The sequence below is a fragment of the Periplaneta americana genome, chromosome 15, assembly GCF_040183065.1.
Source record: "Periplaneta americana isolate PAMFEO1 chromosome 15, P.americana_PAMFEO1_priV1, whole genome shotgun sequence".
NCBI lineage: Eukaryota > Metazoa > Arthropoda > Insecta > Blattodea > Blattidae > Periplaneta > Periplaneta americana.
Genome location: NC_091131.1, coordinates 116,540,707 through 116,557,294, shown reverse-complemented (window position 1 = coordinate 116,557,294; position 16,588 = coordinate 116,540,707). Strand labels below are relative to the sequence as shown.

At 36.7% G+C, this 16,588-nt stretch overlaps 1 protein-coding gene and 1 non-coding gene across 2 annotated transcripts in view; one reads left to right on the top strand and one right to left on the bottom strand.

Moving 5' to 3' along the window:
- LOC138715276 (protein starmaker-like) overlaps positions 1-16,588 on the bottom strand; it is a 67,362-nt gene that overhangs the window by 19,335 nt on the left and 31,439 nt on the right. The window contains exons 5-6 of the mRNA XM_069848027.1: positions 10,629-10,807; positions 1,514-2,951 (exon numbers count right to left, since the gene is read on the bottom strand). Coding sequence (XP_069704128.1) covers positions 1,514-2,951; positions 10,629-10,807 — 1,617 coding nt within the window. The remainder of the gene's footprint in view (positions 1-1,513; positions 2,952-10,628; positions 10,808-16,588) is intronic.
- TRNAY-GUA (transfer RNA tyrosine (anticodon GUA)) lies at positions 13,006-13,077 on the top strand. The gene has a single exon. It is a non-coding gene; the product is annotated as a tRNA-Tyr (tRNA).

Below are 16,588 nucleotides of genomic sequence, written 5' to 3'. Positions count from 1 at the left end.
ATGTGGTGAGAATGAGGATATGGTAGAATGGCAGTATTCTGCAAAAATCTGCTTCATTACCAAGTTTGTTCACTATCAACTGCTGATCTGGGTGAAACAGTAGTCTAACTAACATCTTTACTGAAACTGACATTTTAGCAGCAGATTGGAATACAAAAACTGTCATTTACTTTATGTGTTAATATCTAAGAATTAAACAATTATGAAGATAGTTCTGAGGTAGTGATGGGCAGAAACAAATAATCTATTCTCGAATAATATTAAGAATCGAAACATTTATTCGAATAAAAGTTCTCGAATACTTTCATCATTCGAATAACAATTTCATTACTCACCTTGGTTGTTCTTGAGTAGTTCTCACTTCTTGGTTCTCTTGTCCAACATCCAGCATGACAGCGATAACGATAACAGTGACAGCAATATATTGTGCAAGCACAGGAGTTTATATTTTTTTTATTATTCTAATCACATGTTGTAGCTATCTGCAACTTCCGATAAAGATGTTGTATTCCTGCATTCCGTAATTGGACGAGAGAAAGAAAGAGGAGATAGATGAGACAGAGAGAAACGATCTGGAGCAAGTCTTTATTGCACGCAACTACCTCATGTTTAAAGGCGAGATTAGCTGAATATATATGATTGACAAGCAATCAGTGTTATCGAGTACTTCCTTCTCTATACTATTTCTTTCTGTCCTCATTCTTCACTTCTCGCAGCATCTACCATCTGAGCAAGCAAAGTATTCGAATACTTGTTCACGATTCAAGATATATCTCGGGAACTTACAAGAATCGAATAATTCGTATTTTTTTCGAATACTCCCATAACTATTCTGAGAGTTTGAAATTCAAGTCTAAATAGAACAACAATTTCACTTCTGCTGTGCAGACAATGGGAGTTGTACTAAATATAACCTATGACTGTTTATCTTCTTTGTTTTTTATAATTAATATTATCATTTGGAACATTTTCTTGTGATACCAATATTGTTTGGTTTATCTGGTAATACATGGACAAATTATCATTCGAAATGAAATTAATTACTGTAACAAAATAACAATATAGAACACTTTTTAAATGCCTAATATTAAACTTTTTTCCAATAGATCATAATTTATATTTAAGCCAAGACTTTAGATACCACTTAAAAGGATTGAATAAAAAGATTAGGTACCTTACAGTAGATCCCCTCTCGTTGTGATATAAGGGATAATAAAAATAGCAGATTTCTTGGCAAGAAAAGGGTACCAAAATTCTACAGAATTATAACCAAAGTCTTTCATTTTACACTGTAAACAATTAATTAAAACTAAATCTCGATTTATCTAGGAGTAACATAATGAAGATATTGCTATAAAGACAAGAAATGGAATATAATTTTAACTGACCTTGGATTAATACCCTAAGAACCACGAAAATCTAAGTTGAAATGTTCAGACTATGGCCAGGTCACGACTACTTAGTCTCCAACTTGGAAAGCCATGTAAGTGAAATCAACATGAAGACAAATTACCTTATTTCGAATCCTCCTCTCTGCTCTTGGATCTCTCTTTAGCTCGCCATCTCCTCCATTACCAGACATATCCAAACATTTCTCCTTGTCGTCCTTGTCTCCTTTCTTTGTCTCTTCTATGCTTCTGTCTAACATTAGAGAACTTTTCCCTATGCCATCCCCATGTCCGCCATCCACATCCCAGCAGTTACTATCCAAATCTAGAGAGTGATTGCGCTTTAGCTTTGTGTCCATACTCCAATCACTGCCTGTAGCACTTCTAATCATACCCTCACTACTCTGAACTTCACTTCCGTGATCACCTGAATCCAGTGAACCTCTTCGTTTCGATGGTTTTGCCCCATACTTGTGATCAGATGTAGGTCTAAAATGTTCTTTAGTTTCTTTCATATCTCCAGTCTTTGAATTTTCTTCATGTTCAAATGAATCTTGCTTCTTAGTCTCTGAAGAATCTGTCTTGTCATTACTTGAATCTTCAACAGATTCAGAAATGAGCTTTTGGACTTCCAAGTCCAGATTATTTTGTTGTTCTTCAGACTCATATTTTGCTATATTTTCAGAACGTTCTTCCCTCTCATCCACTGCGGTACTATCTATTACTTTCTGTTCTGTAGATTCTGAAGAACTTCTGCTACCTGATAATTTATTTACAGGTTTTTCAGCTTTTAATGTTTGTTCCTTTGTCTTCTCTCCTTTCAATTCTGATTTGTTTGTCAACTCTGAGGTTTTTTTCTTGGGTTTTGCACCCATTTGCTCCCATTTCTTAGATTCATCCTCTTTTATATTCTCCTCTAATTGTTCTTTGCTCTGCTTTTGGTCTCCTTCTTTAATTCTGTGCTCTCCTGTGCTCTTTCTCTCACCATCACTGTAACTTCGGGGTGTTTTCATATTATAAGAATTTCTTTTTTGGTCTACATCTTTATTGTATCCTTGATTTCTTTCACCCCTCTTTGACTCCAGGTCCTTGTAACTTCTTCTATGTTCATTCTCCTTATTCTGCTTTTCGTTATCTTTGGCATGACTTTGGAATCTCTCATTTTGTGGTTTTCGTTGATCATTAGATTGATAATGTTTCCTGTGATCCATATCTCTATTGGAATGTGACTGACGTTCAAAGTCTTGGTTTTTACGAGAATCACTGCTTATCTTTGAGGAACTTTGATTACGTTCAAATTCTTGGCTACGACGAGTATCAGATGACTTAGAGGAACTACGATCAAATTCTTGAGTGCGTCTCGTCTCAGATGTCTTTGAAGAGGTTTGACTTTTGTCTGAATCATCTCTTTGACGGGTTTCAGTTGATTTAACATGTCCACGTTCAAAACTAGTCTTCCTTCTCTGGTCATCAGGCAGTTTCCGCTGTGCTCTAATCTCCATTTGTTTCTGCCTATCATCTCGGTAACTCTTGACACTGCTCTGTCCTTTGTTTTCTCTCTGCCTGGAAAATAAATAGGATAATAATAATAATAATAATAATAATAATAATAATAAATAATAATAATAATTATAATAATAATACGCGCGCGCGCGCACACACACGCACGCACACACACACACACACACACACACACACACACACACACACACACACACACACACACACACACACAAATTTATAATATTATAAATCATCAGAGTACACATTTATGCAATAAAATAATGAAATTATAATTTTAATTTAATTCCTTTTTCTTTAATTAATGTCTGCACCTTTTAGGTGGGCACCTTGAGTTCCCCCTGTAGATTTATATATATATATATATATGTTTTAAATTATACAGAGTGTCCTTAAAACAAAACAGCATTTCAGAAGTACAACAAGTGACAGAAGATACGACACTGCAAACAGGGATTATTGCCTTTACTATTACCTATACAGAGTGTTTAAAAAATACGGGGCATAATTTCAGGTATGTATTTCTCACATGTAGACAATCAAAATAGTTCATTACAACATGTGTACAGAAATGCTTCATTTCCGAGTTATGGCCTTCACAACATTGAAATTCACCGGAACGTTTTTCTTTCCGCAGGTCGTTGTCATTACAGAAGATGTTCAAAATGTCCACCTCCTGCTTGAATACAGACTCACATCGATGTCTCATTGACCTGCGAACACGATCCCAAACTCCAGGAGTACTGCGTATGTCCTCAGAACATGCCACAATTCGATTCTGAAGGGATTCCAAATCAGGCACCGGAGACGAATAAACCAATGATTTTAAATGGCCCCACAAGTAGAAATCGAGAGGGTTCAGATCAGGTGAGCATGGAGGCCAAGCAATTGGGCCACCTCTACCTATCCATCGATCAGGAAACCTTCGATCCAAGTACCGGCGAGACGTACGACTGAAGTGTGCAGGAGTGCCATCATGCAAGAAGTGAATGTGTTGACGATTGATCAGTGGAGTGTCTTCTAAAACATGAGGTATGGTGTTGGTTTGTGTACGCCTGCCCCGTAAGTCTATTTACAAGTACATGGGGGTCCAACTAATCGATCATCAATGATACGGGCCCACATGTTGAGGGAGAACTGCACCTGGTGATGAGATGGAACAGTTGCACGTGGGTTTTCATATGCCCATACCTGCTGATTGTAAAAATTTGTTATGCCATCTCGTGTGAACTGTGCTTCATCTGTAAATAATACTAAGGCAGGAAAGTTCGGATTTACACCACACTGCTGCAAGAACCACTGACAGAACCTAACTTGTGCAGGGTAATCTGCTGGTGACAGGGCCTGTACACGTTGCAAATAATAAGGATACAATTGATACTCTTTCAACAGTCTCCAGACAGTCGTATGAGGAACATTGACTTGCAACGCTACCCTTCGTGTGCTGATGGAAGGAGTCATATTCACAGCCTCCAGAATCTCCTCCTATACTTCTGGAGTTGTAGATCTTGGTCGTCCCCTTCCCAAACCAGGAGAGTTAAATCTTCCATACTTGCACAGACGGTAATGGAGACGTACAAATGTCTTCCGATCTGGACATTGTCGCTGTGGGTACCTCTCCTGGTACAAACGACGAGCCAGCGCAGCATTGCCGTCCGCCTTACCGTACATGAAGTGTATCTCTGCCAGCTCTTGATTTGAATACATGTCGCACAGTCTAACGCCTACAAAACACTGAATGTAACCTTCGCCACGGAATGAACTGTCAGAGTGCCCTCTTAATGTCTCCTTTGACGGCAACGACCTGCGGAAAGAAAAACGTTCCGGTGAATTTCAATGTTGTGAAGGCCATAACTCGGAAATAAAGCATTTCCGGACACATGTCGTAATGAACTATTTTGATTGTCTACATGTGGAAAATACATACCTGAAATTATGCCCCGTATTTTTTAAACACTCTGTATTTTACAAACCCTGCTAATAGTGGCAGTCAAATGGAACATCTAATTCAAAAAGAAAAAATCTTTAACACACAGTATTACATTTTAATAGATAAGGGTTTCATTTCACATACAATAAAAAGGTACTACTTGTATATTATCGTATATAACTGTTCGAATCTCCCACAGTCCATCTGAAGCTGGTCTGGCCAGATAAACGACATCCTATGCTGCTCAATGCAGCAATCTAGTCTGAAGGTAGCAATGGATTTACGCAGGTAGATGATGAAATCCTGTTTGGTCTCCATCACTACCCTGCCGACCAGTAATCTTCAAATGTACTTGTATACACTAATGAGACCCATATTTCCTGGAGATCGTGCTCACATGTAGGAGACCAGTGTATCTGAATAGTAGGAATATTTTCGCTCACTTAATTGTTTTATTTATTTCTGAAGACTTGCGTATTGTTCAGTCTTCAATATCCTTCACCCTACTCACTATTATGTTTGCATTCTCAATTTTTAAGTATCTTCTACTTTGACCATAAGTCTTATAAGAAGTCTGGGAAGCAGTAAATATCTTGGTAAGAAATAGCTGATAAACTTTTAGATATGTCATTTACCAATATTGCTTACAGTACTTACAAATGGCTTTTAACGAACCTGCAGGTTCATTGCCGTCCTCACATAAGCACACCATCGGTCCCTAGCCTAAGCAAGATTAATTCAGTCTCTACCATCATATCCCACCTCCCTCAAGTCCATTTTTATGTTATCCTCTCATCTACGTCTCGGCTCCCCAAATGTCTTTTTCCCTATCAGAGTCACCAGTGTGCCGGAATTTTGTCCCGCAGGAGTTCTTTTACATGCCAGTAAATCTACTGACATGAGCCTGTCACATTTAAACACACTTAAATGCCATCGAACTGGGCCAGGATCGAACTTGCAACCTCGAGCATAGAAGGCCAGCACTATACCAACTATGCTATCGAGGTCGACCATATAGAGTTAATATTCTCAAAAAAATATTGGACAAAATTTTGTATGATGTCAACAAACGTGATAATCCTCGAAAGTTACTATAGTTAGTCTTTTCCCCCTTCTTAAAGACAGGTACAATTATGGACTCCATTGTTCTGGTACAATTTCCTTTTCCCAAATAGTAAGTACAAGTTTGTAAATTTTGCTAGATAACGTGCTTTCACCCTCTTGTATTAATTCTGCTGAATTTGATCAATACCTGGAGACTTCTACTTTTTCAGATTTTCTATCGCAATTTCCACTTCAGAAAATGTGGGTTCGGTTATAATTGGCGCAGCAGTTTGTATTTGAATTTCGTCCAATCATTTCTATTTGGCCAATGTACATTTAGTAGTTGGCCATAATATTTTTCCATCTGTTCAGGATTGAATGAGTGTCAGCAAGCAAGTCTCCATTCTCATCCTTGATCACGTTTACCCTTGCCTGATAACCATTCTTAAATTCCTTTATGCCCTTATATAAATCTCTAATGTTTTTATTCTTACTATTTGTTTCTACCTCATTCAGTTTTCCTTCACGTAATCTCTGTTTTTATTCCTAAGTGTACGACTTGCTTCCTGTCTTTCATTGAAATAATTATCTCTATTCGCCTCAACTGGATCCTGTCCATCTCCAAGCTGGAGGACCACTCCTTATCGGCTGTATGCGACTATTTATTCAATATATTCGCAGCTATCGACTTAGCAACATTGCTTCCATAAATATGTAGTTCATGTACAACATATTAACCAATACTTGATTACTAATGGAAAAAAGTAAGGCCTTTGCTAATGTTGTACTCCCATGTAGTTTTTCTTTTTATCAGTTATTTAACGACTATATCAATTATGAGGTTACCAGGCCAATTGAGATCTGAATCAGAATTTGACAGTCCTAAAACAATTGCAGTAACAGATTAACTGACATATTTACTACTGCCATGGCTGCATCATGGTGGTGTTGATGGTGATGGTGGTGGTGGTGGTATCTATTGTCGACTATAGAACATTCTGTCAAAGTCACTATTGTAGCTCAGCTGACTGCCTCATTAGGTTTTTCCCGAAGTTTTCCCAACTGTCAGGTGAATGTCAGGTAAACACATGGCACAAATCCTCGTCCTCATCTCGCCAAATACCATCTTACTATCACAATACCACTGATGCTAAATAACCTAGTAGTTGATACAGATGCCTTAACTGATTAAAAAGAATATGGGGCATTCCATGAGAAAGTGGACATGAGGGAGATTTTTTAACTTTCAGTGAATAATATTCATTTTAACACCAAACATTGCACAAATATACATATTTTATTGTTTCACGTTTTAAAAATATAATGTAATTAATAACTTCTGCTGCTCACTGATCTTTCAAGAAGGCGTTTTTAAGTTAGCAATATTGTTCATTTGGAACAAGTTCTGACAAATGTTACTCAGTTCATTGTTTGCGCCATCTTTTATTCTACATATTACATATATTTCATCTTAATCAATCTGATAATTAGAGTCTCATATTCACGTTTAGATTTCACAGTCATAATGTAACATACATAACAGAAAACTACAAAAAGTATTATTTAACGCAAGGATTACGAGTATAGAAAATGTTCTGTTCTTTTGTGGAAGTAAGGTTAGCGCGTTCTAATAAGTGCAAAACTATTTTCATTAACAGAACAATTATTTCCTTATAAAAAATCTGACTAAGTGTAACATACCTAATACAGTTTTAGTACAAGCCATGAAGTTTATTTACATTGGAGATGCACATATTTGAGTGCTGAAAACATAATGTTTGTATTTGTAGGTATCATGCAAACTTCAATATAATTTTTGAGTTTCTGCATAACAAACTTAAAACTGATTTTCCTATTATTGACTATGATATTCTCTAATGTAGACAATGAGCAATGAATGGCTGATAACTGTAAGAACACTGAGTCTGTCCTTCGAGCTGATAACACAAATCTTGACGAGGTATTAATATGGAAGCAATGGAAAGATATTGAAAGCCTGTCCTAACATCTTGACACTGAAGGCACAATTGAGGATACAGTGAATGAACTTCAGGCCGCGTTGTCTGTGTTTGAAATTCACTCCTTCGTAAAATAAAGTCCAATCCAAAGATTTTCAAACTAGAAAGCAAAACATCGGAGCAAGTCAAGTGAAAATGCGGAAAATTTCAGCAATATATTCTGGGATGAAATCCAAATCGCTCATTGTACCCACGATCAGATTAGCTTGTTTACCTGCTGTACCTGGTTGAAGGACAGTTTGTTACACTTGCTCCTTCATAGTTCACAGTGATTGCATATCTCATGAGAAATTTTCTATGTGGGCTTGCTTAAAAAAAGTATTAAAGGAACTAACGAAAGAACTTCCTGCCCTGCAGACCATAACAGTGTTTTCTGTTGGCTGTGTAGCACAATTCAGAAATAAATACATGCTTTCATGAAAAAGGATTTTGACACAGACGAGGGAGAGTGAATATTTTTCACCATATCCCACGGTAAGAGATCTGTCGACAGGATAGGAGGTTGGCTAAATGACTTGCGTGGAATGAAGTAAGATCAAGGAGAGTAACAATTAAGTCAGCCTCTGATTTCTACAAATGTGTTCAGAAAGTAAGTGGAGCCATTAAAGTAATACTATTAAGAGAAGATTCTTCGAAGAATATATGGTCCAGTTTTTGAAAATGGATTATGGAGAAAAAGATATAATGGGGAATTACATAGAATGTTTAAAGAGCCCAATATAATAAATATAATTAAAACAAATAGATTGAGGTGGGTGGGACATGTAATGAGAATGAATGCATCAGAACCTTATAAAAGAGTTATTCTCACAAACCCTGGAGGTCAAAGGAGACGAGGATGACCACATCTGCGATGGATTGATGGAGTGGAGGAGGATCTTGTAAGATTGGGATACAGAAATTGGAGGACTGTTGCATAGGACAGAGACAGATGACAACGCCTACTGAGGGAGGCCAGGACTCATAATGGGCTGTAGTGCCAATGATGATGATGATGATGATTAAGAGAAGATGAAATTGATGCAAGTAAGAAAGTTCTCACTGACAGGTGGATGAAAATACAGCCAATCCCAGGACACACTATTTTCGTGGAGAAAGTGAAGTAAACGTCATTGTTGCAAGTACCAGTGCTTCAATAAAGGAAAGGTGTTATCTGTTCCAAAAAAGTAAATCACAGAGATGAATGTACATCAATGATGGTATTAATCATGTTGATATCAAAAGCATGGAGCTACAGTATGTTACTGCTCGGAATCTAACTGTACAGGACATAAAACAGGTACAAATTTATTAGTAGAATTGTTTACTTCCAAATAAAATGCCAGAAGAACTCTGAAATGTCGTTATGCAGCTATCAACCAGACTGACGTTGACTAAGTCAAAATAATGTGTGTGAAAGTATGTGACAGGAATAAAAACATTTATTGCCAATGAGAAAGATATTTGTGACACAACATCTGATCAAATAATAGAAATTTTTCCCCAATCAAACTTGAAGGGTATTGGGACAAAGAAAATTGATGTTTTTGAAAGACAAACACAAATACGTTTGTTCAAACTATAAATAAGTAAAATATAGATTTATCTGTGCTTAAAACACCTAAATTATTGAGTAAAAACAATTAAATTTATTGTATAACATTATTTTATAAGCATGATTTTGTATTGTGTAATATACGTAACAAAGTCCTGAAACATACTTAACAGAAGAAAAAATTGAAGACTTAAAAATGAACCTACACTCTTAAACCTATGGTATTAAGTTCAAGGGTATAATCTTAGCTACTAATAAAAAAATATGATAGCATTCTTATATCAGATAAATCTCAGGGATTGTAATTAAACATGGTCCACCTCAAATGCTATGTCCATTTTTTGTAGCATATGTAATACTCACTTCAATGAAAATACTATTTAACCCTTTGCAGCACAAATTAATTTTTTATGTTTTTCACTTCATGGATCATAACAAAGCTTCGATCAATTTTTTTTCAACATTTTAACTCTGCACACAATTTCAAAACATAGATGGCACCTCTATGTATACTCAAGAGGTAGTTCCTTGGTGGGATATCTGTGCTATAAAATTTAGAAGGAAAGAAAACGGTGGTTCTTCTGAACAACCACTATGCTCTTCTACCTATTTAACAAACTAATATTCTAATAGTGCATTTTTTGTTTGATCTTCTGTTCCATATGAAGTTTCAGTTATTAGAACATTTTTGCAATTCCATGGATCTAAATACTGCCCGAATGTAACATACGTAATGATGGAATGCCCCATATGGTATTCTGTCTGCTTCAATGCTCCATCACCAAATATTCAACCGATGCTAAATATTAATAAATATCGAGTATTGCTGTTTTTGCGGTCAACATGGAGCAATGCCACCACTGACAAGGAACACAAACCCAGACATTAATTGCAAGAAAATAAATCACTTTCCTTATGTAAACTGACCCTTAGTGTATTGGTTCTACAGCTGAAAAGGATGGCACTTGAATCAAGGAAGGGAACTTATGATATTATAAAGAATTAAAAGTAATGCTTCTGATATACCCATTTCACTTTTCAATCCTGAAGACTTACATCCCTTACAAAGAAAGCCATACTAAAGATTTTTATCATTCTCTCAATCCATTACAAGTCACATTGAATCCAATGGTATGTATAGTAACCACTTGATCATCGAGGACAACTCTATTTGAATAACACTCTGCACTCACCTATTTTCTTGTAGTTGCTTTTCTTTGCGTTCACGTTCTCTATCTCTATTATTACGCTGCCTTTCATCTTCTCTTTTCTTGGTCCCTTGTTGTTGGATCTTTTCCCTGTTTTCCTTGCTACCACCCCCTCTATTATTATCATCCTTTGCTTCCTTCTCGTGTTCAGGATTACGTAAGACCTGTCACATATAAAATAACACGTATAGAAATGAATGTCACGAATATGACACATACTTTCTCAGTTTTTTGTATCATGCAGTTTTGCAACATTTCAATTCCTTTGTATGTTGCAAATGATAATAGTGTTTATATTCATTTCCTTCAGCTATCATTTAAAAGACACACATAAATGAAATTATTTACTATGTGCAAAATAAGAAGATACACATTCCCTTTCAAGATTTCATACACAAGGACTTCATAGTAACAAAAAGGAACATATTTCACTTGTTTACAAGTTATACAATTTACGTAGATTATGTGAGCAATATTGTCATTCAGACAGACCTTTTGTTACTCTTAAATGCTTCTGTGGAAATTTACCTAAGCATAACAAGAAGAATTTACAATTAATGACCATTAATTCTTTAAATCTTCTGTGCACCTCTGGAAAAGGAACTAAGGAAGAGACTAGTGAAGTGCTTTATGTGGAGTGTGGCACTGTATGGGGCAGAAGCAGGATATTACGACGAAGTGAAGACAAACGACTATATAGAAGCATCTGAAATGTGGATATGGAGAAGAATGGAGTGTGTGAAATAAAAGAATAAGAAAAAGAAAATGACTGGGTCACTGGCTGAGAAGAAACTGCCTACTGAAGGATGCACTGAAAAGAATGGTGAACGAGAGAAAAATTCAGGGCAGAAGAAGGTATCAGATCACAGACAACATTAAGATACAGTAGAATCATATGTTGAGAGTAAGGCAGAAAATAAGAAAGATTGGAGAATACTGGCTTTGCAGTGAAAGATCTGCCCTTGGGCAGAGAACTATGAATGAATGAATCCTTTAAGAAAGAGGAGGTCTATTTGTGAAGCCATCTGGTCTGAGAGGATTAAAACCTAGACTAAAATCGCAATCATAAACAGAAATAATTCTGCCTGTAATAATTAAAAATTTTCCCTTTCATATAACCATAACTAGAGACGAGAATTCCATGCAAATGAGCTAAGCACTCCTATTCTGTTTCCGAATATTTTCTATGACAGTTGTTCTTTGTAAAACATTACAAAACTTCTTTAAAATAAACTGGACAGGGTCATAAACGCGAAACCGGACTGCGGATTCTTTTATTTAGTGAAGGTTATTTGTGGCGAAAACTTGAATTTGACCTGACACTGTCACAAATACGTTCATTCAAGTTTGCATTCATAACTTCTTGCAATGTAGACAGTCATTCTCTGTCTACAAAAACATACTGATTGACAAGCACAGGAACCTCACAGAAATCAATTTAGAAATGTTGTTAGATGTTAACTAAGCAAAAAAAAGTGAAGTGAAATAAGAAATTGGAATAAAAATAAAAGTGCATACTTTAATGTATTTTTCACTTGATTGTGCAGGTTTCATAGTTTGATAGTGCATGAATGCATGTATATTTTGGAATTTTATAGTGCATGAAATTCTCGTCTCTAACCATAACATTTCATTTTTCAATTTATTTCACATAACACAAAAAATTTATGAATAAAATCGTATTCTTTGATTTGGAGTAAATCATCTTCATGTGCTGTCGATTTAAAATAAAAACCCATTAATCTTTTACAATAATTATTTAATATGCATCATTCCCAGACAAAATGAATGAAATCGGTCGTATTTCAGGATATACTGCTCTGCAGAGACAGAGATTATGAGAAAAATAAATTTTTCGATATGAGGAATGGTGAATACAAGTAATTTTGTTAAAATTTCGAAATACAGTTTTTGCAACATGCTTCGTATAATGAATAATAATAATAATAATAACGAAAATAAAAACTAATGATGTTTCTCTTTTAACAATTCTATTTAGAATTTGTTTGTAGGTTTAACAGATGACACTAGGTTTTGCAGATGACACCATGATTGTTGCTAGAAATGAAGACTCCGCACAAGTACTGGTTGAACATGCCATAACTATATATTATTATAATGTACTGAAGTACATATGATATTTCCATGCAGAATATGCGTAAATCACTTCGTGATTTAAGACGACGCTTATTCCGTTGGATCCCGGCCAACTAGTCATTCATTACGAGTGCACCTCAGCACATGTGTGGACTTCGGTCCTAGGTTCATAGATATCTATGACGTAGTGCAGAGGGCGGCCACTAGAAGGAACCCAAGAGTTGGAACTTAAAACTGAGACGATTCTTCCGATGCTGGGGTGGAATCCGGTGTGGCTTAGTGGATAAAGCGTCAGCATGTAGAGCTGAACACCCGGGTTCAAATCCCGGCACCGGAGAGAATTTTTCTCTGTTCCATTACTCTTTCATCGTATGCCATAACTAGATTTAACGAAATTGGTCTCCACATAAACATAGATAAATGCAAATGCATTTCTGTAACCAAAGGGCTTCTTAATTACAAATCACTTGACTTAATTTCTGGCCAAACAATTTCATCAATTGTCCCAGAAGAAAATATAAAATATCTCGGTTTAAGTTACCACACTTCTACTGTATTTGAAGCAGTCAAGTGTATGGAAAAGTTAAAGAACAAACTAGATATCCTTGCATCCACCTCTATTACAACACCATCAGAAATATTCCGTGTTATGCAGCTACATCTGCCCTACTTTGATTTATCAGTTTCAGACAACACCACTGAATAAAATACCAGCCAAATTTCTTTCTGATGCCAATGTTCTCATTAAAACCACATTGAAGGAAATACTCCAGCTTCCCACCAATACGCCAGACAACATGCTTTATGCTGACAAAAAATACAAGGGATTGGGACTATTTAAATCTAGCTGGGAAACTTTTTTGCAGCATATCATTGCATGTCAGAGCTTACAACGATCCCAAAATATCCATGTAAACGCTTGTCGCAACTTGTCTAATGAAATTGGGGTTTATTTAAATAAACTTGGACTTCAAAAACATCTCTTCTGATTCACTTCAAGTGAAAAAATTGAGACAAGAGCTCAGGGAGCAACCATTTCAATCTTGGTGCTCTTTAAATCAGAAAGAGAAAGGCGTCATCCTCTATAGAGAGTTCACTCCTGCCAATAAATGGATCTGACAACCTAATCACCTCACTAGCAGTGAATGGAGACTAGCTCTTAAAATGACAGCTAATGTTTTTCCGCTGCGTACTATACCAAGAAGGTCCCGAGACGGAAACCACTGTCGTCGTTGCGTCAGTGAGATTGAAACTCTTGGCCAAGTTTTGGGTGCCTGTCCTTTCAGCGAGACACTGTGGAACTCTAGACATCACAGAATCAGGTCCATGATTGCCGAAGCCTTGAGGAAGAAAGGTCTCACTGTACACGAAGAAGTCCACGGTATCTCTCAAGAGGGATCCTGTCGGCGAATTGACATGCTTGCCATTCCACCAGGCTCTACATCCGCCTACATTATCGACCCGACAGTCAGGTTCGAGGCACAGGAACAACAGCCCGCTGGAGTCCACGCAGGAAAATACAGAATTTATGAGCCCACAGTTCCATTCTATTTGGAGAAATATCACCTCATCTCCATTGAAGTAGTTGGACTAATGGTTGGCACTAGGGGCACAATACCTCGCCTCTTTGTCAGTTTCTGTAAGAAGTTCCAGCTGAACAACGACTTCATTCGTGATGTTTCCCTTACTCCTCTCAGAGGATCACTTGCCATTTTAAAATACACCTCTACTTTGTTTCCTAAAAAGGAAGAAGTTTTGTTTGAATGTCTAATCTGTTTGTTTACTATGTTTAGGCCCATTATATGTATGCTATTATTTTTCTTGTATTTAATTTCCATTTCTCGTTCATTCCCCACATTTCTCTTTTGTGGCCTTTTTTTTCACCCTGTGTGTTAGTTATGCTTTGTCCAATGAGGCAGTCCCGTTATTGGGAAAGCTGAAAGAGTGTCTTTCTTATTATCAAAATAAAAAAATAATGAAACAGAAAAAAGAAAAAGATACCATGGGATTCTACAATTGCGTGAATTGTTTGAGTAGTGGTTGTGTGATTGCGATACCTATTTGTTTGTGCAGTTCATCATGTGACAATGCGTCCCACAAATAAAATTAGTCCCACATTCATTCCCTACTAACAAGCAGATTCGTTCTGCAGCAATTTGTACCAGTCTATTCATTTCAGCTATTCCTGTTTTTTTTTTTTTTCTAGAAATCACCTCATTTATTGATATCATACCCATTTTTATTCAGTTTTCTCAATACTACCTCAGTTTTAGATTCTGTTACCATAAATTAAACAGCTCTCAGATCTACTCACGGACTGTCCATGCCTCACTGCATTGGAAAGAAGCAAGCCAAAATTGATCTAGAAAGATTTCCTGTATAACACAAATTTACTGAGGAGAAAACTGAATGGCGTTGTGAGAAGAGAGGAGAATGCGGTACCCAACTTCATGTGCAAAGAGGTACATTAACTACCACTTAAGTTTCACTGCGGATTTAGACACGAAGCACAAATGCACATTATCTTCTTTCGGTGTTACTTTTTTTTTTTGTTTTAAATGATATTAGTATGGAAATACACTTTGAAGAAGTTAGCTATACAATGGCTCTATAACTGATCTTTATACACACAGTAACTCAAAATTCTGCATTAATTAATTCGCAATTGATTGTTGAATGAATGAACAATTTGTTATATAGAAATAAATGATACCCATGAGGCGAAGTCAATGGAGAATGTGACAACTGTGCACCTAGAAATTTCCGCACACACCCCTTAATGACTGGGGTGGACTGTGTGGCAAGTTCTTCTAGCAACAAAAGGGACTGACTAGGGATCCATTGAAAAATCCTACTAGAACTGACTGTGGAAAAGTGATGAAAGCTAAATTAAATCCATTGCTGTAATTGCAGACGAGACTTGAGACAGCCAGGGAAGATTTATTTTTGCAGTTTTATTCCGGACAATGTGTGCCAAAGTAAACCAGGACGTATTTCTTGCTAGTTGTAGCTTTCTTGACAAAGCAAACGGTACTACTTGTAGCAGGCCAATCAGTGATGCTTTAAAAGATTTTGATATCTCTTATGAAAATGTACTTGAATTGGTATCCGATTCAACTAGATACATGGAGAAATGCTTTCAAGCTTTGCAGACTATAGTGAGTGACCATCTCATGCACTTTCAATGTTTGGATGTTACACTCATGTGTAAATAGGTACAGACCAATTGTTATGTCCTGACAGCTCGGCGACGCGAAAGAGGGGAAGTAATAGGAGTAGTTGGGAGAGATCTGGAATAGAGATAAGAGTGAGTGGTCAGTAAAGAATCCAGTACAGCTTAACTGTACTGGAAACACACCGCTCTACCAAACGCGTGACATCCAATTGCTCTGAATGCAAGCAAATGACTAACCCAAACACCCCTTGGTGTAACTTAATGGACTCGCCTGACCCAGGCGCACACTGTCTGCGACTGTCAGGACTAAATAATCGTACTGTATATTAGCTACTACTTAAGTTTCACTAAACAGCATAACATCTAAAAGACACATAGAAGACATTTGCCACCTGATCCAAAATCTTTAGAAGACCTGCATGACATTCCGAACAGGTTCAAAACAGATAAGGGCAATGAACAGTGGCTGCAACACTTCAGCACAGAGACCAAGTTGATCATTCTTGCTACACGAGACTAATTGCAGAGACTGAGTAGGTATATGTATTTAATATGTGATGGTACATTTAAAGCTGCACCAGGAATGATGTGCCAATTGTATACAATCCATGGTAATATTGGAGGTCAGTGGTTCCCTTCAGTTATGGCAGTAATGAGGGAGAAGACGGAAGAA